This window comes from Dromaius novaehollandiae, chromosome 25 (assembly GCF_036370855.1).
Source record: "Dromaius novaehollandiae isolate bDroNov1 chromosome 25, bDroNov1.hap1, whole genome shotgun sequence".
NCBI classification, from domain to species: Eukaryota; Metazoa; Chordata; class Aves; order Casuariiformes; family Dromaiidae; genus Dromaius; species Dromaius novaehollandiae.
This window is the reverse complement of record NC_088122.1, coordinates 1,518,366-1,543,987: the sequence shown is the minus strand read 5'-3', so window position 1 is coordinate 1,543,987 and position 25,622 is coordinate 1,518,366. Positions and strand designations below refer to the sequence as shown.

Below are 25,622 nucleotides of genomic sequence, written 5' to 3'. Positions count from 1 at the left end.
GTGGGTCGTTGCTCCAGCACCTCTTTGGGACAGACCGCCTGCCGGGGCGCCGGCGCGGCGGGGGCTTGTGGGGCTGCCGTGCCTCAGTTTCCCCCCTGTACCTACCGCGTGGCCACGTCCCTGCGCGGGCGCCCTGCGTCCCCGTGCGCCGGGGATGCTGCGGGAGCCCCACGGGCAGCCGGCAGCCCCAGCGTCCCCGAAACGTCTCGGTGCGCCCCAAGGACCGGCCGTGATGGGGGGAGCGGCGGGTCCGGCAGCCCCGTCCCCGGGGCCCCGGCGCAGCTCGTCCCGCAGGCGATGCCGCCCGGCCGGAGGGGGCAGAGCCGCCGCCCACGTCCAGCACAGAGGCTATTCCGGGCCGTGCCCCGCGGGCAGCCGCAGCCCAAAGCGGCGTTTGCAAAACCCACAGGCAGCAATTAGAGCGGCGCGGGGAGCGAGGCGCCGCGGGGCCCCGGCACACCGCGGGCGGCAGCCGCCGGAGCGGGCGGGCGGGCGAGCGGCCCCCGAGCCCCCGAGCCCCCGAGCATGGAGCCCTCGGTGCCCAGGGCCACGCTGAAGGTGCTGGGGCTGTGCGCGGCGCTGCTGCTGCTGGTGGCGGCGGTGACGGTGGCGGTGGCGGTGCTGGTGTGGCGCTCGGAGGCGCTGCGCAAGCTGCAGGGCTGCCGGGAGCGGGCGGCCAACGAGAGCCGGGTGCTGGGGGGCCGCGCGGCCGCGCTGGAGCAGGAGGCGGCCCGGCTGCGGCGCGCGGCGGCCGACGGCGCCCACCGCGAGGAAGCCCTGCAGCGGCTGCTGGACCAGGCCCGCGGCGCCGGCGAGCGGCTCAACGCCAGCTGGGCGTCCTGCCGGGAGCACGCGGTAGGTCCCGCGCGGGTTTTGCCCCCGTGCTGGAGCCATGGGGTGGGGTTTGCCAGGCTCGTGGGATGCCCCAGCCCCAAAGGGAGGATGCTGCAGCCAAGCAAATTCCTCCCGGAGCCAAGGGCAGCTGCAAAGGGGCGGCCGGTGGGGAGAGGCAGCGCAGCCGAGCCGGGATGCTGCCGGGAACGAGGGGTGCCGAGACCCCCGGGCTGCCCGGCTGCCTCCCTCGGTGCCCCGAGCGCTGCCAGGGCTGAGCCCGCCCCGGGCACGGCCGCGATGGCTATTCCTAGCTGCGCCCGAGCCGAGCCGAGCCAAGCCGCTCCGCACACATGTAATTACTACTGCTCAAAGCAGCAGCGGGGGCCGGAGCCCGGCGCAGCGCTGCTGCTTCTCTCCCCCGGGGTATTTTTAGTTGCAGACCCAGCTGGGAAAGGGCCTGGCCCAACCGCGGCGATGTGCACCGGAGGAAGAGCGGGGCCACAGTCCCTCCGGCGCTCTTCCGGCCAAACAATGGCCCGGAGGGGCTGGAAAACCGCTCCGGCTTCCCGGCGGCGGGGCCGGGGCCGGGCGCCGTTTCAGGGCTCTCGGGCGAGCTCGGAGCGACCCTTCGCTGCGGGAAGAGGGAGCTGCCCCTTCCCAGCTGCCGGATCCACACTGCCAAGATCCGCCGGGCCGGGCAATGCTGCTGCGGGATGGACGCGAGCCGGTGCGGAGGAGCGCGCCGAGGCCGGACGGAGCCGAGATGGGAGGATGCCGTCGCGGCTCCGGCCCCGCCGCAGCCCCGGCGCCCCGGTCACCGCGGCGTCCCCTCTCCCCAGGCCGCGCTGGGCAGCAACGCGACGGCGCTGCGGAGCGAGGTGCTGGCGCTGCGGCGCGACGGGGCCGAGCTGGCCGGCAGCAACGCGGCGCTGCGAGGTGGGGGCTGCTGCGCGGGGCGGAGGGGACCCCCCCCCCATGCCAGCGGCGGGCGGCCGCCTCCCGCGGCGCCGGCTGAGCCCCGCGTGCCCTTCGCCCCGCAGAGGAGCTGGCGCGGAGCCGGGAGGCGGCGCGGGGGCTGCAGCGGCGGCTGGCGGAGGCCACGGCGCAGCGGCGGGCGCTGCAGAGCCGCGGGGAGCGCTGCGAGGCCCGGCAGCGCGAGCTCGAGGGCAGCCTGTAAGGACCCTGCCGGCGCGGCGCCCCGAGCCGCCGGCCCCTCGGGGAGCGGGGCCGGGAGCCCCCCGTCACGCGCCCCTGCTCTCCCCGCAGGCGGGACTACGCGGCCGAGGTCGAAGCCCTGCAGCGGCGGCTGAGCTCCCGCACGGCCGGGCGCAGGTGCCCTCCCCGCCGGTACAGCGCCGGGCGCCGCCTCCGCTCCCCATGGCCCTGCCCCGCTTGCCTGGGGGGCTGCATGCATGGGCGTGTGTCCCACACACGTGTGCATCTGCTCCACACGCACGCGCATGTGCCCTGCACATGTGTGCAGGTGCCCCGTATGCATGGACATGTGCCCCGCATGCATGTACATACCCTGCATGCATGTGCCCCACACACGTGTGCACGTGCCCCACACACATGTGCATGTGCCCCACACACATGTGCATGTGCCCCATAGGCATGTGCCCTGCATGTGTGTGCATGTGCCCTGCACACACGTGCATGTGCCCCACATGCATGTGCACGTGCCACATATGTGTGTCCATGTGCCCTGCATGAGTGTGCCCTGCATGCGCGTGCACGTGCCCCACACACGTGTGCATGTGCCCCACAATGTGCATGTCCCCCATATGTGTGTGCACGTGCCCTGCATGCGTGTGCCCCACACATGTGCATTTGCCCCACACACGTGTGCATGTGCCCCATATGAGTGTGCATGTGCCCTGCATGCATGTCCCCTGCATACAGGTGCACGTGCCCCACATGCGTGTGCATGTCCCCTGCATGCACGTGCATGTGCCCCCCACGCGTGTGCACGTGCCCTTGCGCCCCTGCGGCACCGGTGGCCCCGACACCGGCAGCTCCGGGCGTCGCTCACCGCTCTCCCCTCTTTTGCAGGAAGGGCTGAGGCCCCGCGGCAGCGGCGTCGGGGGCCGGCGGCTCCGGCGCGAGAGGGGCGCGGGGAGCCCGGGGGCTGCGGCCGCTGCACCGCGCCGCGCGGCCATTCCCGGTCCCACAGCGCCCCTTAGCACCGGCGTCCGCCCCGGCCCTCGGCGCTGCCGGAGCGGCACCGCAGCAGCGCCAGCCCGGCTGCTCCACCGGCACCCGCTTCCTCCGCGGGCCGCACGCACGGGAGCCGGTAGCGAGCCTGGGCAGGGGCTTCGTCCCCCGGGAATGCCGGCTGCTGGCTCCGGGTGCTCCCCTCTGCCGCCTGCCCGGCGCTGGTTTTTTTCCCCGCCGCTTTTTGCTGCAGTGCTTTCGGCACGCAGCGGTGCCTGGAAAGGCTTTGCAAGCGGGAAGGCAGCTGTGCAATAAAGGCCGCTCTGTTCCCCAGGATGTTTCCATGTGCTGCGAATCCAACCTTCCTCCCCAGCCCGGAGGTCAGAAAGCTAAACAAATTCCCGGGCTGCGGAGGCAGCGCCGACAGCCGCCATGGGCAGGAGCCCGGCGCAGCCCCAGGCGCATCCCGGGCCCGGTGCCAGCCAGCCGGCTCCGCGGGACGGTGCAAGGCCACTGCGCACGCAGCCCCGGCAAGGCCGAGCGGGGGGGAGACGGTTTAGCAGATGCTGCCGGTTCCCAGGCGCTTCCCAGGTTCTTTGATCCACTTTAGCCCAACGCCGAAGGTTTCCAGGAAAGCTGCCGATTTTCCTGCCCTGCCAGGCGATATCCTGTGCAGAGGGCAGGCCGGCTGCGCCCAAGCACGAGCATCCGGCCGCGGCCCGCAAAACCCGGCGGCACGCCGCCCCCGGGGCCGCCCCCACGCCACCGAGCCGAGGGGGCCCCCGGGCGGCCGCTCTCGAGGGGCAAGTGCCTCCGCCGGGGCAAACCGGCCCCCCCCGGGTGCCCGGGCGCTTCCCAGGCTGCTGCCAGGGGCTCGGGGCCGGAGCGGACAGTGCTCGTGGGAATGGGCCCGGGAGAGGCTCAGCACCGGCGCCGGATGGTGCCCGCCCTGCAGAGCCCTTCCCTGTGCACGTCCTGGGGTGCAGAGCCCTTGCCCGCGCGATGCCCGTGCCCCGGCGGCCGCTGCAGCTTGCAAACCCGAGCGGGCCGGGCTGGGGGCCGGCGGGGAGCCCCTCACCGCGGCGCCGGGACCGGCCACCCAGCCAGCGCCCGGCAGCAGGGCCGGGGCCGCCGCGGCGGGGAGGTGACTCACCTCTGTTATTTGCAGCTCAGGAAGGAAACGGCAGTAGCTGAGAGCGGCTCGGGACTGACACCGTCCCGACCACCGCAGACACTTAGGGGCCCCCGGGGAGCTCGGCGCGGCGAGAAAGCAGGAAACAGAAACCAGGTCTCCTGCCTCGGGTCAGCGCCCGGCTCGGCCCTGTGCCGCAGCCCCCCCGCGTGCCGCCCCCGCCCCGCGCCGGGCATCCTGCCACGGGGACCAGCCTGGGGCTCCGCGAAGCACCGCTGGGCACCGTGGTGGGAGCCGTCCACGGCCGCCGTGGGCTCCCGCGGCAGAGGGAGAGCATCTGTCGCACGGGCGGGAAGCACGTGTGCACGGCGGCCTTGCCGCGGAGCAGCCGACCCCGTCCCGCCCGGCGGGAGCATCCAAAGCCCATGGGGAGCCGCGGCGGTGAAGCTGGGGGGGTCACCTGGGAATGCTGCAGGGCGTGCAACAGCCCTGCGTGCAACACCGCTGCGTGCAACAGCCCTCCATGCAACACCCCCTCCTGAGAGCACCTCATCTCCCTCCCCGGGGAGACGCTGGGGCGTTGGGCGAGAGCTGCGTTGGCCCCTCGCTTGCTCCGGCCGGCTGCAGTCTGCCCAGCAGGGCCGGTGCCAGTGGGGCACCGCGGGGACCAGGCTCCCCGGGGCGCTGCAGCCGGCTCTCCGGCAGCCCCGGCTCCATGGTCCCTCTCGGCGAGGCGGCCGCAGGCTGGGATGCGTCCGGCAGCTCCGCGCAGCCCTGGGCTGGTGCCACCCTACCTGGCAGCGGGGGCCGCGCCGCATGCTCCCCCCCCCCCGGGTCAGGTGCCGTGGGATAGCGGAGGTGGCAGTGGGCGCCCGGCGTGGGGATGCCTCACCCGGTCTCTGCAGCCTCCCCATGCAAAACCCCCCGCGCGGGCACCCCGGCTAACGTCCCCGCGGAGGGGCCTGTCCCTGTCCCCATCGCCGTCCCCGGGCATCGGCGGGCGGGGGGGGGGCCTCTCCCCGCTCCGCCGGCGGCGGCGAACAATAGCCCCGCTGCAAACAGAAGCTGCACGGCAGTAACCCGGCGGGTCCGAGGCATCCGGGGAGGAAGGAAGGAGCCCGGCAGAGGGAAGTATTAAATAGAGCGATATAAACACGGGCCGGGCAGGCTCCACCCCGGCGCGGCCCCGTTGAAAGGGGCTGCGGCGGGGTGCGGGCGGCAGAGCGCGGGGGGTATGGACAAGAGCAGCTACGCCATGGCCAAGTTCGGCTTGGAGAGCAAGGAGGCCGTGCCCAAGCGCGACTGCGGCTTCTACATGAAGTACGTCTTCCTCTTCACCTCGCTCATCCAGTTCCTCATCATCCTGGGGCTGGTGCTCTTCATGGTGTACGGCAACGCGCACGCCGGCACCGACACGCACCTCCAGCTCCTGGAGCGGCAGATGCAGGACCGCTACAACAAGATCATCACGCTCAGCGGCAGGAACGCCAACCTCACGCGGGCCCTCAACGCCACCGCCAAGGAGCGGCAGGGGCTGCAGGCGCTCGCCCAGAAGCTGCAGCGCGACCTGGACAAGTGCAACAGCAGCCAGGCCGCCCTCGGCACCCAGGTGAGCCGGGCACGGCCCCTCGCCCCGTCCCCCCGCGCTCCGGCCACGGGCGCCGGGCGAAAAGGGGCCGCCGGCGGCTCGAGCATCCCCGCGCCGAGCCGGGCCGCAGACACGTGCTCGCGGCCGGGCGGAGAGGAGCCTCTTCCCGGCGCAGGAGGGAGCCTCTTCCCGGCGCGGGGCAGCCGGCTCCCAATGCTCCAAAATCCAAAGGCTCCAAAGGCTCGGGGGCGGCGCGGCAGAGGGGGTCCCCCCCCCCGGCCGGGGGCTCTCCCAGCTCGCCAGACCCTCTCCGCCTCCTCCGCCCGGGGGCCAGTGCTGAGCCCCCCCCCTCGCCCCCCAGCACGAGCTGCAGCAGATGAGGGTGATCATCATCTACCAGAAGACGAAGCTGGACGAGTGCCACATGACCATCAGCCTCATCAACGCCAGCTGCCAGGGTAAGCGCCCGGCCCGCGCCCCCCCCACCCCCCGGGAGCACCCCGGCCCCCCGCCGCGCCCGCCCGGCCCCGGCGGCGAGCGCGGCGGCCCCCCCACCTCCGCCCCCCCCCCGCGCAGCCGAGAAGGCCACGCTGCAGAGCCAGCAGGACCAGGTGGCCCTGGCCAGGCGGCAGGCGGAGGAGAGCTGCGCCCAGGCCAGCGCCGCGCTGGGCAAGGTCACCCGCGAGAACGAGGGCTGCCAGCGGGAGCTGCTCACCACCAAGACCAGCTGCGACGGCGCCCGGTCGCAGCTGGAGCTGCAGAAGCGGGAGTGCGTCTCGCTGCGCGCCGACGTGGCCTACTCCCTGCAGCGCATCCGGGAGCTCCTGGGCCCCTTCAGCTGCGGCAGCGCCCAGGAGCAGCTCAGCTGGCTGGCGCAGCGCGCCGAGGGGCTCTTCCTCTGGCAGCAGGAGCGCGACACCAAGTACGTGGGCAAGACCGTGTGCAGCATGACCGTGGCCCAGTGCCAGCTGAACTGCTCCCACGACAAGCAGGACCTGGACAAGCGGCTGCAGGACGCCGAGAAGCGGCTGCAGAGCAGCCAGGAGGAGAAGAAGAAGCTGGCGGCGGCCAAGGAGCAGCTCGGCAAGGAGCTGGAGGAGAAGAGCAGGGCGGCGGTGCAGGCCGCCTACCTCAGGGAGCAGCTCAACATCTGCATGGCCTCCAAGGTCAGGGGCGGCCGCGGCGGCCGGGCGCGGGGCCGGCAGCGCCGGGCGCCCACCGCCTCGCTCTCCCCCGCAGATGGACGCCTTCCCCGACGTCAGCGGCGCGCGGGTGCCGGGGGCCTTCGGCGGCCGCCCCGGCGCCTTCGGGAACGCGGGCACCTACGTGAGCGCCGACGCCCTGAGGAACCAGGGCATCTTCGGGAACATGGGTGAGTGCGGCGCCGAGGGCAGCCGTCCCCCGCGGCCCCCCGCGACCGCGGCCCCGGCCCCACGCAGGCTCCGCCGCTCTCCCCCCCCCCAGGCAAAATCAACGTGGAGGAGATCCAGCGCTCGGTGCAGAAGATCATGGAGCAGTACGCGCCCAAAAACCCCAGGTGAGGCAGCGTGCGGGGCCGGGGGCCGCCGGGGGCCGCGGCTGCCGCCTCACCCTGCCCTCTCCGCAGCGGCTAGCAGCCGAGCCGGCGCACGGGACCAGCCGGAGCGGCGCTTCCCACGGCACGGACGGCTCAGCATCCGCACCCCCATCCCCGGGGACCACGGCAAATCTCTCTCCATCCCCCTTTTCCCACCCCGTTTTCCCCGTATCTCCCCTCGCCGCCGGCTGCGGGAGCGGGACCGCGGTGCTCGGCCCCGCCATGCGTGTCTGTATTCGGGTGCACGGAGCCGGGGGCTGCAAATACACTGGGCACCGGCACGGCGCATCCTGCGTCTCCCTGCGGCACGGGGAGCGGGACGGGGGGGGGGGACGGCCCCGGGGGCAGCCTGCGCCAAGCCCGGCCCCGGCTTTCCCGCGCGGGAAACACGTGGGACGGCGAGCGGGAAGCCCCTGGCCCTGCACCGAGCATCCCGGCCCCCGCGGGAAAACCTTGGCCCCCGCGGGAAAACCTTGGCCCCCGCAGCACCCCGGTCCCTGACGCCGGCGGTCCCGGGACCCCCATGCCGGGACGGGTCTCCGCCGCAGCCCTGGGCACGGGGGGGGGGGGCCCGGGGGCGAAGCCGCGCGTGCAGGACGCGGCGGGTGCCCTGATTAATCGCCGGCTGCCGCGGGCTGATTTACAGCCGCGCTTCCCTCGCCTTCCTGTTTAAACAGCCTTTCCTGCACGCGCGGCGGCGGGATGCACACCCGGGCGGCCGGCGGCACGTAGCGTGCCCCCCCCCGGGATGCCCCCCGCCCCCCGGCCCCCCCCCCGGCCTCGGCGCCGCCGCAGGGGCCCCCGCCGCCCGCTCGGGGAGCGGAGGGACGCGCTCGGCGTTGGAGGATTTCCTGCAGCTCCACTATAAATAATGCCGGCGCAACAGGGGCTTCCGCTGCCGGAGCCCGGCAGCCCCGGGGGGGCAGCGGGAGGGGTCCCCGGGGAGCCCAAGGCGGCCGCCGTGGGGTGGGGGGGCTCCCGGGACCCCCCGAGCCCCGCGGTGGGGTGATGATGGGCGGCCGATGCCAGGGTGGGTTTTTCCCCTTCCCGACGCCCCCGCTCCTTGTTTATGCTCCCGGCCAGGAAACGCGGCCTCTCCCGGGAGCGGGTGGGTTTTTCCAAGGCCGGGGCTCAGGAAACGGCCCCCCGCGGCAGGGGAGCACGCCGCGTCCCGGCACCGGCACGCCGCGGCAGCGGGAAGGACGCCGGAGCCGCTGAAGGCACCACGGTTTAATGGAGAGGCGGGGGGGGGGGGGGGGGGGGACGCGGCGCCCCTCACTTGCCCACGCAGAAGTCCCTGAAGATGACGTCGAGGACGTCCTCGGCGCCCACGTGGCCCGTGATGCGGCCCAGGTGCCGGCGCGCCTGCCGCAGCTCCTCGGCGGCCAGCGCCAGGTCGGCGGCGGGGGCGGCGGGGCGGCAGCGGCGCAGGGCCCCCAGGCAGGCGCGCAGGTGGTGGCCGTGGCGGCTCTGCGTCAGGCTGGGCCCGCCGGCCCGAGGGTCGCCGCACCTGCGGGGACAGCGGCCTGCAGCGCCCGGCCCGGCCCACCCCCCCCCCGCACCCCCCCGCGCGGCCCCGCACTCACAGCCGCTCCAGCTGCCGCCGCAGCAGCTCCAGCAGCCCGGCCAGCCCGGCGCCCGTGGTGCAGGAGAGCAGGGCGGCGGGGGGCAGCCCCCCCCGGGCGCAGGCGGCCCGCAGGGCCCCCCCGCCGCCCCGCAGCAGGTCCGCCTTGTTCAGCACCAGCACGCAGGGCTTGGGGGGGTCCGTGGCGGGGGGCAGCACGGCCCCCAGGGCGGCGGCGAGCCCCCCCGGCTCCGCCGGCACCGCGCTGGCGTCCAGCACCGCCAGCACCAGGTCGGCGTGCTGCAGCCTGCAACGAGCCCGCGGGAAGGAACCAGCCCCCGAGAAGGATGCCACCGGGGGGGGGGAAGGACCCGGCCCCCAGGAAGGATGCCACTTGGGGGGAAGGATCTGGCCCCCAGGAAGGATGCCACCACGGGGGGAAGGATCTGGCCCCCAGGAAGGATGCCACCGGGGGGGGGGGGGAGGGGGGGAAAGGATGCCACCACGGGGGAAGGATCTGGCCCCCAGGAAAGATACCACCAGGGGAAGGATGCCACCGGGGGGGAAGGACATGGCCACCGGGAAGGATGCCACCGGGGGGGGGGGGGGGGGAAGAATGCCACTGGAGGGGAGAAGGACCCGGCCCCCAGGAAGGATGCCACTGGGGGGGAAGGATCTGGCCCCCAGGAAGGATGCCACTGGAGGGGGGAAGGACGTGACCCCCGGGAAGGATGCCACCGGGGGGGTCTGTGGCCCATGCCAAGCCCACGGTTGCACCATCCCCAGCCGCCCCCCGCGCCGCTGGCCCCCCCCGCGCCGCCGCCCCCTCACCTCTCCCGCGCCCGGCTCACGCCCTCCCGCTCCACGGGGTCGGCAGTGGCGCGCAGCCCCGCCGTGTCGCTCAGCACCGCGGGGTAGCCGCCGACGTCCAGGGCCAGCTCCACCACGTCCCGCGTGGTCCCGGCCACGGGGGACACGATGGCCGCCGGCCGCCGCGCTGGCCACGAGGCGGGGGGGGGGGGGGAGACGGGGCTCAGGGGCCGGCGCCAGGGAGCCCCGCGGGGCCGCCCCCCTGCCCCCCCCCCCGGCGTCACTCACCCAGCAGGTTGAGCAGGCTGCTCTTGCCCACGTTGGGGGGGCCGGCGATGACCACGCGCACGCCGCCGCGGAGCAGCTCCCCCCGCCGCCCGTCCCGCAGGTGGGCGCCCACCTCCCGCTCCAGCGCCCGCACCGTCGCCGCCACTGCGGGGTGAGAGCGGCGGCGTGGGGGGGCTGCTGCTGCCGTGCCCCGGCCCCCCCCAGCCCCTCATCACCCTCACCTCGCGACAGCACCTCTTCCTCCACGTTGTCATCCTCGCTGAAGTCGATGTAGGCTTCGAGGTGGGCCAGCGCCTGGGGGCACGGCAGGGGCTGAGCCGGGGGGGGGGAGGCTGGCGGAGGAGCCCAGGCGTCCGGGCGGCCCCGGCCCGCGCCCCGCGCCCCTTGCCTGGGTGAGGGTCTCGCTCCAGCGCTGGTAGAGCCGCCCCAGCTCGCCCTCCATCTGCCGCAGCGCCTGCCGCCGCTGCGCCTCCGTCTCCGCCTGGATGAGGTCCGCCAGCCCCTCCGCCGCCGTCAGGTCCAGCTTGCCGTGGTGGAAGGCTCGCCGCGCAAACTCGCCCGGCTCGGCCGGCCGCAGCCCGGGCAGCCGCCCTGCGGGCCCCCGCGGCCCCCGTGAGCCGCCACTGCCGCGGCGGCGCGGTGACCGGGGGGGCCGCGGCGAGGAGCCTCACCCAGCGCCTGCAGCACGCCGCTCACCACGGCCGGCCCGCCGTGCACGTGCAGCTCGCAGCAGTCCTCCCCCGTGAAGCTCCCGGGTCCTGCGCGGCACGCAGCAGCTCAGGGTGCGGCCGGCCCTGCAACGCGGCGCGGGTGCAAAGGGGGCCGGCGGCGCGGCATCCCCCCCCCCCCCCCCCCCGGGCTCTCACCGGGGAACCAGGCGACGAGGCCGCGGTCCAAGGGCTCGGCGGTGGCGGGGTCGCGGATGCGCCGCAGGGCCAGGACGCGGGCTGGCGGCAGCTCGCGGCGCCCCGTGAGGCTCTGCAGGGCGGCCCGGCAGCCCGGCCCGCTGGCCCGGATCACCGCCACGCCGCACTTGCCGTGGCCCGAGGACACGGCGAAGACGGTGTCGCCCCGCGCCGCGGAGCACAGGCGCCGCGCCCACCTGCGAGGGGACACGGAGCCAGAGCGGGGGGCCGGGGGGGCCCAAAAGGGGTGCGGGGATGCACCCCCCCCATGCACCCTCTACATAGCCAGGGGGTGCATCCCTTCCTGTGCACCCCCAAACCCCAGCGTGCACCCTGCTTACCGGGGCTGTGCACCCTCCCTGTGCACCGCCACACAGATCTGGGGGGCAGGCAGGGCGCAGGGGAGCAACCCCTCCCCAGCTGCACCCCCTTCCTTATGCACAACCCCCCCCCCCCAATGCCAGGGTGCACCCACTGCTCCCCAAGCACCCCGACTCCAGGATGCAGCCCCCCCTCCCTGTGTACCCCCTCCCCACGCTTCCCCACCCCAGCTGCACCCCCTTCCCCATGCACAACCCCCCTCCATGCAGGGTGCACCCACTGCTCCCCACGCACCCCCTCCCCATGCATCTCCACCCCAGGTGCACCCCCTCCCCGTGCACCCCCCGCTCCAGGGCAGCCCCCACCCCCAGGTGCACCCCCTCCCCGTGCACCCCCCACTTCAGGGCAGCCCCCACCCCAGGCGCACCCCCTCCCCTTGCAACCCCCCTTCCAGGATGCACCCACGCCGGGCTGCCCCAGTTGCACCCTCTCCCCATGCATTCCTCCGCACACCCCCACCCCAGGGTGCCCCAGGTGCACCCCCCCCCTTGCAAGCCCCCCCCCGGGCGCCCCTCACCTGCCGCCCGCCGCGCTCAGCGCCCTCCGCAGCGCCATGACCCCCGGCGCACGCCGCCTGCTCGCACCCCGCGGCGGCCTCAGGGCGACCAACTCCCCCCGCCCTCCCGCGCGCGCCGATTGGCCAACGCCGCAGACAGGGGCGGGCTTTAAGCCCCATCCTCCTCTCTGATTGGCCAGCGCGCACCGCTGACGTCGCGCTGCCTGAGGCTTCGCAGGGACGAATCGCTTCCGCCCGGCGGCGGGCGCGGCGCGTCCCCTGTCCGTGTCCCCTGCGCGGGCGGCCCGTCCCCCCGCCGCCCCGGCCCGCCGCCCCCGCGGGGCTCCGCACGCCCCGGCTGCCCCGACGGCTGCACTCGCCCCCCGGGGGCGCCCGGCCCCGGCTCCCCAGGCGCCGGAGCTATTTCGGTCGCGGCGCGGCAGGGACCGGCGCATGTGGCCTCGCTGTCGCCTCCCCGGGAGCAGGACACCGAGCCGGCAGCGGGGCCCAGCCGGGCCGCGGGCACCTGGCGGGGCCCTTTCTGCACCCGAAAAATACCCCCCAGCCCCGTTCGTCCCCAAACCCGGGTCCGGGGGGACGGAGCGGGGGGGTGGCACCGCGGTGACCCCCCCGGCATGCCACCGCTGTCCCCCGGCCCCTTCGCGCCCCACTAACCCCGCAGCGCCCGGCCGTGTCCCAGCCCCCGCTCCCGCCCAGGTTCCCGCGAAGCTCCCGGGATTTTCGGACGCCCCCGCTCCACCTCGGCCGGGCCGGGGGGTCCCGGCGCTGGGGACCGCCCGGCTGCGGGGCGGGAGGGCGCTGAGCCCCCGGGCCGGACCCGCCGAGCCGGGGATGCCCCGGCCCCGGGAACCCGGAGCAGCAGCGGAGGCGGCTGCCGGCGGGGGGGGGGGTAATCGCAGCCTCCCGCCGCCGCGCCGCTCCGTGAACCATAGAAATTTTCCCCGAGCGGCCGCTGGGCACTGGGCTATTCCCAGGGACACCGGGACGCTCCCGGGGGCACCGGGGCCGCGCGGGGCCTGGCGGGGACGCGGGGGGGGGGGGGGGGGGGGGCGCCGTGCAGACAAAGGCGCTGGCGGCGGGGAGGAGCGAGCGGCTGCGCGTCCAGGGATGCTGCAAACACCGCCGGCTCCGGCCCCGGCCGCCGAACCCCTCCCCCGCCCCGCCCCGGGAGCCCCCTGCACGCCGACGGCCGGACCCGGGGGAGCAGAGCGAGGGGAGCTGCTGCAGCGGGGGGGCAGCGCCTGGGCTGAGGGGGGGGCTCCGGGGAGGGCTCCTCGGGGCGCTGCGGATCGCCGTGCGCACGCTCCCCGCCCGCACAGCCCCGCGTGTGCACAGCCGCACGCACCCCCATGTACACCCCCGCGTGCACAGCTGCCCGCACACAGCCCCCTTTGCACACCCCCGTGCACACACAGCCCTGCGTGCCCCCCCCCCCCCCGGCCGCACAGGCCCCTAGGACAGATGCCAGCACCAAGCCAGTCTAGACCCCCCCCTTTACCCTTCTCCCCCCCAGGGCGTCCCCTTGCACGACCCCCGCCCTGGGTGGGGGCACCTCGGCCGCAGCCCCCCGCAGCGCTGGCTATGGGGGGGGGATTCAGGCTGCCGCACGGCCGCGGCCCCCGCGCACGGAGGGCCCCAAGACGCCGCGGGCTCCAGCGCGGATGCCGGAGGAAGGCCGCTTCCTTGTGGCATCGTCCATCACGGCCGTCAGCGCTGGCACCCGGCGCCTGGCCCTAAAATAGCCGCGGGCGGGCGGCAGGGCCGGGGGCAGCGGGCGAGCCTGGGCCGGGGGCGTCTGCACCCCCCGCCCGCGCCGCCGGGGCTGGGGGCCGCGGAGCCGGCGAGGAGCAGTGCGGGGCGCCCCGTGGCCCCCGGGTGCGGGCCGGGCGCTGGGGCCCGGCGGGGCGCCCGAAAGGTCAGCGAGGCCCCGCGCGGCCCAGGTCGGGTTCCTGCGCCCGGAATAGCCCCGGGCCGCGGGGCCCGGTGGAGCGGGGGGCCGGGGCGGCCGGGCGGCGGGGGGCGGCGGGGGGGGGCGGCCGCGCAGGGGGATTTGGGGCACCCGGGGGGGCAGCGGGATGTGGGGCAGGGGGGACTATGCGGGCAGGGACGTGGGGACGCCCCGGGGGCCAGGCGGTGCCGGGGGATGCGGGGACACGCGGGGACGCGGGGCGGGGGGCTGCCGCCGGGATGCTCCGGCTCCTCTCCCCGGCTCGGGGGAGCGGGGGCAGCCGGACGCCTGGGCCCCTCGAGGGCCAGCCCGGGGGTGGGGGGGGGGAGGGGCGCGGCCCGGACACCTGGGCCCGCGGCCGGTGTCGCCGGGCGCTGGGGAGCCGGCGGCCAACCAGACAATTAAAGGGGCCGGGAGCGCGGCGGAGCCGCTTTGTCCCCTCCTCCCGGCGGCGGCGGCGGCGGCGGCGGCTCGGGCGGCAGCGGCCCCGCGCCCGCAGCCCCGGCGGCCCCATGCGGCGGCCCCCGCCGCGGCCCGCAGCCCCCGCAGCCCCCGCAGCCCCCGCAGCCCCCGCAGCCCCGCACCATGCCCGAGCCGCCGGCGGCAGCGCAGGACGGCGAGCGGCCCCGGCGGGCCCCGGGCGGCGAGGAGCGCGCGGAGCCGGCGGCCCCGGCCGGCGTCCTGGGTAGGTGGCGGCGGCGGCGGCGGCGGGGGGGGGAGGGCGGCAGCGGCCCGGGGGGGCGGCGGGGCCGGGCGCAGCCCCCCGCCGCGCTGCGCGGCTCCGCCCGGGCGCGGCTCCCGGCCTCGGTGTCGGGCCCGGTGTCGGTGTCGGGCCCGGTCCCGGTCCCGGCCCGTCGGTGCGCGCAGGGGCCGCGGGCTGCGGCCGGCGGCAGCGGGGGGGGGGGGGGGGGGGGGCGCTCCCTGCGGCTCAATGCGGATGTCGGCGGGGCACGGCCGGGCTGCGGGACAGCTCCTGCCCCGGCAGGGCTGCGATCCCCGGGCCGGGCCGGGATCCTCCCCGGGATGGGCTGGGATCCTCCCCGGGATGCGCTGGGATCCCTCGGGATGGGGACCATGGCCCCCCAGGATGGGCTGCGACCCCCCGGGCAGGGCTGCGACCCCCCGGGATGGGCTGTGGTCCCCCGGGATGGGCTGTGATGCCCTGGGATGGGTCCATGCCCCCCTGGGACAGGGCTGCAATCCCCTGGGATGGGGTCCGTACTCCCCCCCTGGACAGCTCCCTGCTCCCCGGGGATCTGGCCCGTGTGCCCCCAGGACAGGTCTGTGATCCCTGGGGATTGGATTTGTGTGTCCCCCCTCCCCGGGACCAGTCCGTGTGTCCCCCCCAGGATGGGGCCTGTTCCCCCCCGGGACAGGGCTGTGGCCCCCAGGATCGGGTCCCTGTGCGCCCTGGGACATACCTGTGACCCCGGGACAGGTCCGTGCCCCCTCGAGACAGCGTCCCTGTGCCCCCAGGATGGGTCTGCACCCCCAGGGCAGGCCCGTGCCCCCCAGACCGGCTCTGTGCCCCCCAGGCTGGCTCCGTGTGCCCCGGCGCAGGGCTGGGGCCAGGGCAGAGCAGGGCAGCGGGTGCAGGATGAGGGGTTGGGGCCGGTCCCCAGCCCAGAGCCGGGACTGGGCAGCCTCGCCGGTGACTCCCCCATGGCGGGGGCCGGTTTGGGAGCCGGGCAGCCCAGGGCAGGGTGAGGGGCGTTGCGGAGGGCCGTGCCGTGTGCCGTGCCGTGCTGTGCCGAGGGGAAGCCACGCGGGTGCTCCTGCCTGCCGGAGCCGGGGTGACCCAGTTTGGGCCCTCCTGGGAAGCGCGGCAGGGCGGCTGCCACGGGAGCCCAGGCCTCGCTTGGGATGACGTGGGCGGCCGCGGGCTCCTCGCCGCGGCAGGGCAGCGCTTCACCGGGCCCCGAGCGCCGCAGCTCCGGTGACCTTATGGCAGGAGCCAAGGTTAGCGGCGCAGCCCCGGCGGCGAGGCTTTCTCACGGGGGCTCGCCGGCAAGGCGCGATGCGCAGGCAGCTTTTGGGGACAAACTGTGGGACGTGGCGGGCCTGGAGCCGGAGGGAGCTGCGCTCGCCGCAGGGGAAGGGGGCCGTGGGGCTGCAGTCAGTGCCAGGGGCTCCTGCCAGCCAGGGCTGGGCACGAGGAGGGGCGAGAGGTTGGGGCCCCCGGCTGCCCGTCCCGGTTCTGCCCCCCCACCGCAGCTGCGCCGGCGGCCACAATGCCGGGCTTGTGCCGGGCCCGGTGCCGGGCCGCGGGCGGGTGGTGGTGGGGCCGCGGCGCCGGCCGGCTGCCCGTGCCCTCGTGGGCGCCCTGCTGGCCTCTCGCCCACGTCCCGCGGGGACAGGCGCCCTTTCAGCGCGGCGCGGTGGCTGTAACCTCGCGCGGCCGCGGGGTAGTGCCCAGCTCGGGAGACGAGTTTGTCGGGTCTCAGCCCGCCCGTCGGGCCGCTCCCCCGGCAGGCGCTGGTGGGGCTGCGGCTCCCCGCGGGCTCCCAGGGCTGGGCCGGGATTGTGGCCTGGCATTTCCGACCCGGAGCAGACGGGATGCTCCCGGCCGGCCCGACCGGTTCCCGGCCCGCGGTGCTGCGACAGGATTTCCGGTGCCCCCGGGACCTGCCCGGCCCTGCGGCGGGTTGGCAGTGGGTGAGGGCAGCCGGAGGGGCCGTGACGTCCCCCGGGGACGCGGTGCACCTGCCCGGCGTGAGCCCTCCTCCGCGGCTCAGGAGGGGAAACTGAGGCACGGAGCGCTGCCGGCACGGGACGGGGAGAGCCGTGGGTCGTCCTGCCCTGCCACGAGCTCGGTGAGGCATTTTGGGATGTGCCGGGTCATCCAGCGCCAGGGCCGGGCACCGTGTGCCTTCTTGGGGGGAGCCCGGCGACCGTCCCCCTCCCCGCGGTTCCCACGGCGGCGGTGGCGGCTGGGGCCTCCCCACGTTTCCATGGAGACCGGCTGCTTTTTTGCTCTCCCCTTTATTTTTCCCCCTCCGCTTCCCGTCTCCCGGCGGCGCGGCGGCCGTGCGGAGCCGGGCCCTGCGGCGGGGCCGCGGCGGCGGCCGGGGCGCCGGCACCGGAGGGGTGCACGGCCGCTCCGCCGGCTCCTCCCCGGCAGCTGTCGGGGCCTTCTCGGCGCCTCGGCCTGCCGGAGGAGAAACCCGAGCCGGGGGGAGCGTCGCCTGGCGCGGCACGGCATGCGGCATCGCCCGGCCGCGGCGCCGGGGGGGCCGGCATCGCCCGCCCGGCCGCTCACCCCGCGCTGCCTCCGCCGGCAGATAAGCTCTTCGGGAAGCGGCTGCTCCAGGCCGGGCGCTACATCATGTCCCACAAAGCCTGGATGAAGACGGTGCCCACGGAGAACTGCGACGTGCTCATGACCTTCCCGGGTAGGCAGACGCCGGGGCGGCCGCGTGCGGCGTCGGGGCCGGGCGCCGCGGCAGCCCGTGCCGGTGCCGGTGCCAGCGCCCGCCTCGCCGCCCCGCAGACACCACCGACGACCACACGCTGCTCTGGCTCCTCAACCACATCCGCCTGGGCATCCCCGAGCTCATCGTGCAGGTGCGGCACCACAAGCTCACCCGCGTGTACGCCTTCTTCGTCACCGCCACCTACGAGAGGTAGGAGCCGTGCCGGCCGCCCCGCGCCCTGCACCCCGCGCCCCGCGCCCCGTGCCCTGCATCCCACACCCCACGCCCCGCGCCCCGCGCCCCGCATCCCGCACCGCCTCTGCAGCCGCCGCCGCTCTGTGCCCGCAGCCTGCTGCGCGGCGCCGACGAGATCGGGCTGCGGAAGCCGGTGAAGGCCGAGTTCGGCGGCGGCATGCGCAGCTTCTCCTGCGAGGAGGACTACATCTACGAGAACATCGAGAACGAGCTTTACTTCTTCACCTCTCAGGTGGGCGGCGGGGCGGGGAGGGGGGTGCCGGGCGGGGGACGGGGGCGGCGCTGGCCGCCGGCGGGACCCGTCGCCCCAGGCTCACGCCGCGCCGGTGCCGCAGGAACGGCAGAACATCATCAGGTACTGGCTGGAGAACCTGCGGGCGAAGCAGGGCGAGTCGCTGCACAACATCCACTTCTTGGAGGGGCAGCCCATCAGTGAGTATGGCACAGCGCGGCACAGCACGGCACGGTGCCCTGCAGCATGGCACGGCACAGCATGGCGTGCGGCATGGCACGGCATGGCGGGGTGCAGCAAGGCGTGACGGAGCGTGGCATGGCACAGCATGGTGCAGCGCAGCACGTTGCAGCATGGCGTGGCACAGCATGGCACGCAGCATGGCATGGCAGGGTGCAGCGAGGCACAGCATGGCACGGCACGGCATGGCACGGCACGGCACGGCACGGTGCAGCATGGCATGGTGCATCCATCCCGATGCCCCACCAGCTCCCCATGGCCAACCCCTGCCATGGCCCAGCAGCGCTGGGGGACGTGGGGGACACAGGCCCTGCAAGGGGCCCTGGGCCATTGTCACTGCGTGTCCCCATCCCTGGGGCTGTGGCTACGAGGCGACACTGGGAGCCCCCCGTGCCGTGGCGATGCTGGGACCCCCCATGCCACAGCGATGCTGGGACCCCCCCGTGCCGTGGCGATGCTGGGACCCCCCATGCCGCGGGGCCGTGCGTGGGATGAGCTGTGCCATGGCCAGGCGGCAGCGGAGCAGGGCATGGAGCCCCGATGCGGCACGGTCACCCCTCCTGCCCGTTGTCCCTGCCCCGGGCCCCCAAAGCTCCCCGCGCCGGGCCGGGGGCCGGGGGACCGGGGGGGGGGGCCGGGCGGCGCCGTGTCTCACGCCCGCCCTGCCGCGCAGTCCCGGAGCTGGCCGCCCGCGGCGTCATCCAGCAGGTCTTCCCGCTGCACGAGCAGAGGATCCTCAAGCGGCTCATGAAGTCCTGGGTGCAGGCGGTGTGCGAGGCCCAGCCGCTCGGTAAGGCGCTGCGGGGGGGGACCGGGGGGCACCGGGGGTCCCTGCCCCGCTCACGTCCCCGCCGCCCCCCCCCCCAGATGAGATCTGCGACTACTTTGGGGTGAAGATCGCCATGTACTTCGCCTGGCTGGGCTTCTACACCTCGGCCATGGTGTACCCCGCCGTCTTCGGCTCCATCCTCTACACCTTCACTGAGAGCGACCAGGTGGGCGCTGCGCCCGCGCCACCGAAACGGGGCAAACCCCGGGCTTTCGGGCGGTCCGAAAAGCTTTCAGCCGTCGTGGCTGCCGGGGAGCCCCGCGACGGGGACGAGGGCACCGACCCGGCCCTGCCTCCCCGCAGACCAGCCAGGACATCTGCTGCGTGGTCTTCGCCATCTTCAACGTCATCTGGGCCACGCTCTTCCTCGAGGAGTGGAAGCGCCGCGGCGCCGAGTTCGCGTACAAGTGGGGGACGCTGGACACCCCGGCCGAGTCCATCGAGGAGCCCCGGCCCCAGTTCAGGGTGAGCGCGGGGTCCCGGCCGGGCCGTGGTGGGCACAGGGGGCTCAGGTCCCCACGACCCCCCAGGCTCGGTGCAGAGAACTGGCGGCTTCGTGACACTCGCCGGCCATGCAGCCGCTCTCTGCTGCCCCGGGGGGTCTGCGCCAGATCCCCGCGGGCCGGGACCGGGGGGGCACAAGGGACCCCGTGGCGTCCCCAGCCGCGGGAGGGTCACACGTGCCGCCCCCGCGCAGGGCGTTAAGCGGATCAGCCCTGTGACCAGCGCCGAGGAGTTTTACTACCCGCCGTGGAAGCGGCTGCTCTTCCAGTGCCTGGTCAGCCTGCCCGTCTGCCTCTTCTGCCTCTCCTTCGTCTTCCTCGTCATGCTGGGCTGCTTCCAGCTCCAGGTGGGTGGCTCTCCCAGCCGGAGCTGCGGTGGCAGCAGGGGCCGGCTGGTGACACCGTCCTTGTCCCCGTCGCCGTCCCTGCAGGAGCTTGTGCTGAGCGTCAAGGAGCTGCCCCGGATCATCCGCTTCCTGCCCAAGATCGTGCTGGCCGTCATCGTCACGGCCTGCGACGAGCTCTACAAGAAGATCGCGTACTGGCTGAACGACATGGGTGCGTGGGGCCGGGGGCAGCGCGGGGGGCGGCGCGGGGGGCCACCGGTGCCCCCCCCGCCCCTCACCCGGCCCCCCCGCTTTGCAGAGAACTACCGCCTGCAGAGCGCCTACGAGAAGCACCTCATCATCAAGATAGTGCTGGTGAGTGCCGGGGCGCGCCGGGGCCCCCGTGCAGCGCCGGCGCCCGGCCCCCGCGCCCGCCCCCCGCTCAGCCCCGCCGCTCTCCCTCCCCGGCAGTTCCAGCTCGTCAATTCGTACCTGAGTCTCTTCTACATCGGTTTCTACCTCAAAGACATGGAGCGGCTGAAGGAGGTGAGGGGCCGCTGCGGGGGGCGGCGGGCAGCCCGCGGTGCCCCCCGCCCCGCGCCGCGCCCCGCCGCGCCCCCCGGCACCGCTGCTCCTCATGCTCTCTCTGTCTGTCTGTTCTTCTGTCCCTCTCCACAGCTCCTGCTCATCTTCTCTCTCTCCCAAAGCCTCGTGCGTCAGCTCAAAGAGGCTCTCCTCCCCTTCATCCTCCTCCACCTCCACCTCTCTCTCATCTTCTTTAAGGGCCTCCTGGGCTTTTGCTGGCGACTGGGAGTATCCAAAGTAGGAGCGGGGCGGGCGGGGGGGCCGAGCGGGGGGCGGTGGCGCGGGGGTGACGGCGGGCGCCCTGTCCCTGTCCCCCCCCGCAGATGCTGGCCACGCTGCTCCTCACGCGGCAGTTCCTGCAGAACGTCAGGGAGGTGTCGCAGCCCCACCTGTACCGGCGGCTGCGCCGCGGCGAGCTCAGCCTGCGCCGCCTCCGCGAGCTGGCCCGCACCGCCCTCCGGCTGCTGGCCCCCCGCCGCCCCCCGCCGCCCCGCCGCGGCCCCCCGCCGCCCGGCCCCGCGCCGCCCGCCGCCCCGGAGAAGAAGTGTCTGAACGGGGGCTGCGGGGTGCCCGAGGAGGAGGAGGAGGAGGAGGAGGAAGGGCGCCGCGAGTCCGACTCGGAGGACGAGAGCGCCCTGGACTGCGGGCTCAAGCTGAAGAAGGTGAGCTTCATCGAGAAGGCGGAGCGGCGCGGCGGCGGCGGCGGCGGCGAGCCCGGCGGCGCCGAGGACGACAGCTTCCTCGAGGAGGGCAGCCCCACCATGGTGGAGAAGGGCATGGACCCCGCCTCCGTCTTCGAGCTCTGCGAGGACGAGGAGGAGGCCGAAGGTCCCCCCGGCAGCCCCGCCAGGGCGCCGGAGCCGGCCGCCCCGCTGCGCTCAGGCCGGAGGAGGAGGGCGGCCGAGAGCCGGGAGGAGGAGGAGGGCGAGGAGGAAGGCAGGAGGCAGAACCGGGCCTCCTGGATCGACCCGCCGGAGGAGGACTACTCCACGCAGCTGACGCAGGCCGAGGTGGAGAGCTGCATGAAGAAGTACGAGGTGAGCGGGGCGCGGGAATGTTGCGGGAACGGCGCGGGAACGGCCCCCTGGGGCCAGCGGGTCGCGGTGGGACCCCCCCGCCCCGTGGTGACGCGTCCCTTGCCCCCCCAGGACACCTTCCAGGACTACCAGGAGATGTTCATCCAGTTCGGCTACGTGGTGCTCTTCTCCTCCGCCTTCCCCCTGGCCGCCATGTGCGCCCTGGTGAACAACGTCATCGAGATCCGCAGCGACGCCTTCAAGCTGTGCACGGGGCTCCAGCGCCCCTTCGGCCAGCGGGTCGAGAGCATCGGGCAGTGGCAGGTGGGCAGGGGGCCGCCCCGGGGGGGGGGGACGTCCCCCCGCAGCGGCCGGCCGCAGCCCAGCCCTCCCCGCGCCGTCTCTCCCGCAGAAGGTGATGGAGGCCATGGGCGTCCTGGCCATCGTGGTGAACTGCTACCTGATCGCCCAGTGCGGCCAGCTGCAGCGCCTCTTCCCCTGGCTCAGCCCCGAGGGAGCCATCATCTCCGTGGTGGTGCTGGAGGTAGGCGCGTGCCGCGGGGGACGGTGCCGCGGGGGACGGTGCCGCGGGGGACGGCAGCATGGGGACCGGCGGCGCGGGGGACGGCGGAGGCGGCGATGCTCACGCCGCTGCCCCGCAGCACTTCGCCCTCTTCCTGAAGTACGTCATCCAAGTGGCCATCCCCGACATCCCCGCCTGGGTGGCCGAGGAGATGGCCAAGCTGGAGTACCAGCGCCGCGAGGCCTTCAAGGTAGGCGCCGCGGGGGCCCCGTCCGCCCCGCGGGACGGCGGCGGCGGCCCCCCCGGCCCACGAGCTCTCCCCGTCGGCAGAAGCACGAGCGCCAGGCGCAGCACCACTTCCAGCAGCAGCAGCGGCGCAAGCGGGAGGAGGAGGAGCGGCAGCGGCACGCCGAGTACCAGGCCCGCAAGGAGCGCGAGTCCGGCCGCGACGAGGCCAAGGCCGAGGCCGCCGGGCAGGACCCGGCCCACGACAAGAGCCAGAGCAAGGGCAAGGGCGCCGGGGCCGCCTCGCACGCCTCCGACAAGCCCAAGAGACCCAGCTCCCTCCTGGCCACCAACAATGTCATGAAGCTCAAGCAGATCATCCCTTTGCAGGGCAAGTTCCTCTCCGGGGGGGCCGGGGCCGCCGGCACGGCCGCGGCCAGGTCCCCCCAGTCGCCCACCGGCAGCGATAACAAGCTCCCCGGCTTCCTCAGCTTCAAGTTCCTCAAATCGCCGGAGACTAAGAGGGACGCGGGGACCGAGAAGGTCCAGTCGCCCACCAAGCCGTTCAACCCCGGCAAGCTCTTCAACTTCGGCAAGTCCGAAGGGGCCGGGGGCAACGGTGCCGCCGCGGCCACCGCCTCGCCCCAGCCCCGGCCCGGGCCCTCCTCGGACGCGGGCGAGAAAGCGGCGCCCGGCAGGTCCCAGCTCAACGGGGCGCCGGACGAGGGGGGCCGCGAGGAGCCGGAGCTCCGGGCGGAGGAGGAGAGCGGAGGCTACAAACTCTGACCAGGGGCTTCGGGGCGACCGCGGCCCCCCGGCCCGTTCTCCGAGCAGCCGAGGACCTCGTCGCCCTCTCGGCTCCCTTCGCCGTCCCCCCGCCGCAGGGAGCGCGGAGCTGGGCCGTGCTGGGGCAGGCTGCGCCCCGCCGGAGCGCCCAGCACCCACGGGTGCACCATCCCCCTCCGCTGCGTCCCCGCGCATCCCTCCGGCTCAGGGGCACCTGCTGCCGCCCCGGCCCCAGCTCCGGCGGGGGCCTGGCCTCATCTTGCATCGCGGACGCGTGAGCGAACCGCCGCCGATCTGAGCAGCAGGGTCTGCCCGCATCCTCGGCCGGAGCATCCCAGGGTGCTGCCTCCGGACGCCCGCAGCAGTGGAGATGGCACCGTCCCGCCGGCCGCCCGTCCCTGCACCCGCTGCCGTTGGGAAGAGCCGGGGCACCGCCGCCATCCAGCTTGCAGGCGCCCAAGGAGCCGCGCGGGAGCTCAGCGCCGCGAGAGCCACCGGTCCCGCCGGCCTGGCGCCGGCGGAGGGAGCGGGGCTCAGCCCGGGGCGGCGGGAGCAGCAGCCAGGAGCCCGAGCCACCCGTGCCGACGGCCTCTTCGCCATACAGCCATCGTCCCGCGGTGCCCCGGGACCCGGCCCGCGCCCTGCTTCGCCCCGCCGCGGCTCACGGCCGGTCCTGCTGCCCGGGGCTTGGACTCTCCCTCTTCTCCCAGCGCCGGGGCATCCTGCTGCCCCAGGAGCGGGCTGCCGGGAGGGAGGGGGGCGAGCGTGAGCCGCCTGCATTTCCATGCATGGGCAACATTTCTTGCACTAAAAACAAAACAAAACCCAATGCAAGCGACTCTTTGCCATTCTTCGTGTGACGGCACGCGCAGGACGCCGGGCAGTGCGGGCTCGGAGCAGCACCACGAGCCGGGACGGTGCCCTGCTGCTTGCTTTCTTCACGGAGCTGCCTTGCAATGAGGCACGAGCGCAGGGACGTCGTGCCGGAGCCCGGGAGAAGGACTGGGCTGGGGTGCATGGGCTCGCTGCGAGGGCAGGGCCGGGAGCAGCTCCGCTTCCGCCACAGCTGAGGTTTCGCTGGTGCCGGTTGTCACCTTCATGCTCGAACAGCCGGCGGCTGCTCCTTGGCTTTTCGGCAGCTTCGCTTGGCACCGCTTCGCTTTAGGCTCCCGGGGCGGAGGCAGCCGTGGGAGCCTGCGTGGGTCAGGGCAGCCCGAGCCCCCGCGCTGCCTCCCACAGCCACGAGTCACATCCAAAGCGACCCAGGGGAGCCTGGGGCAGGCGCCAGGTCCACGTTCCCCGGCCTCTCCCCAGGGCCCACTCCATAGGAAACGTCAGGTTTTTCCCCCCCGTCTCTCTCCAAACGTCGTGCTCTTCTTGTCCTCGAACCAAGCCATTTTGTACAGCAATAAGCCAGGCCAGGCGAGCGCGGGGGCCATCCCCGTGGCTTCACCCACCTGCGCGGGGGACGAGGAGCATCAGCGTCTCCCGCTGCGTCGATGCATCCAGAGCTGAGCTAGCGAAAGGCACGCCGAGCCGAGGCTGTGGGAGAGCACTTTCTGGGGCAAGGCCAGGGAAAGGGGAGCGCCGGGCTCCGCCGTGCTGGGAAACCAGGGCAGAGAGGCCCTAAAAAACCCAGCGAGACGGATGCCATGGCAGTTGCGCCCCAGAGCCGCGCTCTGAAAGCCAAGCGGGAGCAGCAGGGGTTAGGAGGCGTCAGGAGAGAAGAGCCCCGAGCTCAGCCCGGCTGGTGGCACCCGGTAACTCAGAGCTTTGTCCAGCTCCTGCAACACCCGTAACTGCCCCGGCTTTGCACCCCACCGCGTCCCGCCGGGACCCACAGCACCCGCCGCCCTGCCAGCGCCCAGCCTTTCCCCGCTGCCCAGCGAGCCGAGCACCGCGGGAGGCTCCCGTGGAGGTGACGGCACCCCAGCCCCGCAGGCAGGCTCGCAGGGCCCTCTCCCTTCCTCCACTCACCCATTCATTTCGTTTTCTCTAGTTGTTCCTGGGTTCGGCTTACCGAAGCCAAGTCTCACGTCTGTCCTTGTTTCAAACACGCTGGTCTTAAAGGGAGCTTTATTTATGTTTTCCTCCTGAGAGCGAGTCCTGGTGTGATCTACGCCCAGCGCATCCGCCAGAGGACAGGGCAGGGCCCACCGCCGCCACGACCCGCAGTCGGGGGCATTTTTAAGCATTTCTCTAGACCGAGTATTCCTACAAGTGGCTGCCTGTCTGGTATCTTGCTCTTCTGGGCAATTACTGTACAAAGGAGGGATTTTTTTTTTCTTGCATTCTTTTTGGTTTAATTTCTTTTGGAATTAAATGAAATGAAGGGGGTTATTTATTTCTTTTTAATTTATTTTGTCATATTTTTTGTAAGACCTGCAGAAATGCAATAAAAATATATTTCAACAAGTCTGAGACATACTAATTTATTGCCCACAGCTGTGTGCATAGCACATCCATTAGGGAAAGCAAGTCTCAGTGTCCCTGTCCCTGGAGGTGGAAGGGGACATTAGAAAGGCTGTCAGTAGACGTCCAAAGGCAGCAAAAGCAGCAGGACAGTCCTGGAGGGCAGGGGATGGCCCTTTCTGGGGTACACCAGAGCAGCCAGGCCTTCACTACACAGACCAGGTGGTGGAAGGGTAGAGAGGGGCAGCTTGTCCTCTTAGATTTGCTCAGAAACCATGCAAAAGGCTTATTTTTGTTTTCAGGACTGTTGCAAATACCACACCTGGAGCTGAAGCCCAGGGCACCAGGCCTGCTCTGCCCACGCTGCGCTCCGCAGCCGCGCAGGGGCCAATCCCCCACCGCCTAGCACGGCGGGGACAAGGCAGCAGCGCAAGCTGTAATTTTACCCCTGTGTTTACCCACATGAGAGCTGGGGCCTCCCGTCCCGGCTGCGGAGGAACGCAGCAGCACAGACGAACGCTTCCAAGCGTGCACCTACTTTTGAGGCCCGTGTCAGCCACAACGCGGCAGCGAGGGCGGC

At 73.9% G+C, this 25,622-nt stretch overlaps 3 protein-coding genes across 3 annotated transcripts; 2 read left to right on the top strand and 1 right to left on the bottom strand.

Annotated features, from left to right (window-relative positions):
• Window positions 1-5,290: 5,290 nt before the first annotated feature.
• On the top strand, window positions 5,291-7,570 carry PLVAP (plasmalemma vesicle associated protein). The gene is made up of 6 exons (XM_064497486.1): window positions 5,291-5,729; window positions 6,070-6,166; window positions 6,285-6,874; window positions 6,948-7,080; window positions 7,173-7,245; window positions 7,315-7,570. The coding sequence occupies exons 1-6, from the start codon at window positions 5,355-5,357 to the stop codon at window positions 7,319-7,321; spliced, it is 1,275 nt and encodes a 424-aa protein (XP_064353556.1). The 5' UTR covers window positions 5,291-5,354; the 3' UTR covers window positions 7,322-7,570.
• Window positions 7,571-8,499: 929 nt separating this feature from the next.
• GTPBP3 (GTP binding protein 3, mitochondrial) lies at window positions 8,500-11,868 on the bottom strand. Its single transcript, XM_064497483.1, has 9 exons — window positions 11,750-11,868; window positions 10,813-11,048; window positions 10,618-10,704; window positions 10,335-10,537; window positions 10,168-10,240; window positions 9,947-10,090; window positions 9,680-9,845; window positions 8,871-9,155; window positions 8,500-8,794 (listed from the first exon to the last, which is right to left on the bottom strand). The coding sequence occupies exons 1-9, from the start codon at window positions 11,785-11,787 to the stop codon at window positions 8,560-8,562; spliced, it is 1,467 nt and encodes a 488-aa protein (XP_064353553.1). The 5' UTR covers window positions 11,788-11,868; the 3' UTR covers window positions 8,500-8,559.
• Window positions 11,869-14,035: 2,167 nt separating this feature from the next.
• On the top strand, window positions 14,036-25,040 carry ANO8 (anoctamin 8). The gene is made up of 17 exons (XM_064497451.1): window positions 14,036-14,382; window positions 16,979-17,089; window positions 17,188-17,320; window positions 17,459-17,597; window positions 17,701-17,797; window positions 18,511-18,627; window positions 18,705-18,832; window positions 18,970-19,131; window positions 19,364-19,516; window positions 19,601-19,727; window positions 19,815-19,870; window positions 19,967-20,041; window positions 20,404-21,117; window positions 21,229-21,420; window positions 21,509-21,640; window positions 21,759-21,869; window positions 21,950-25,040. Exons 1-17 carry the CDS (start codon window positions 14,283-14,285, stop codon window positions 22,628-22,630), a joined length of 3,228 nt encoding a protein of 1,075 aa, XP_064353521.1. The 5' UTR covers window positions 14,036-14,282; the 3' UTR covers window positions 22,631-25,040.
• The last annotated feature ends 582 nt before the right edge of the window (window positions 25,041-25,622 follow it).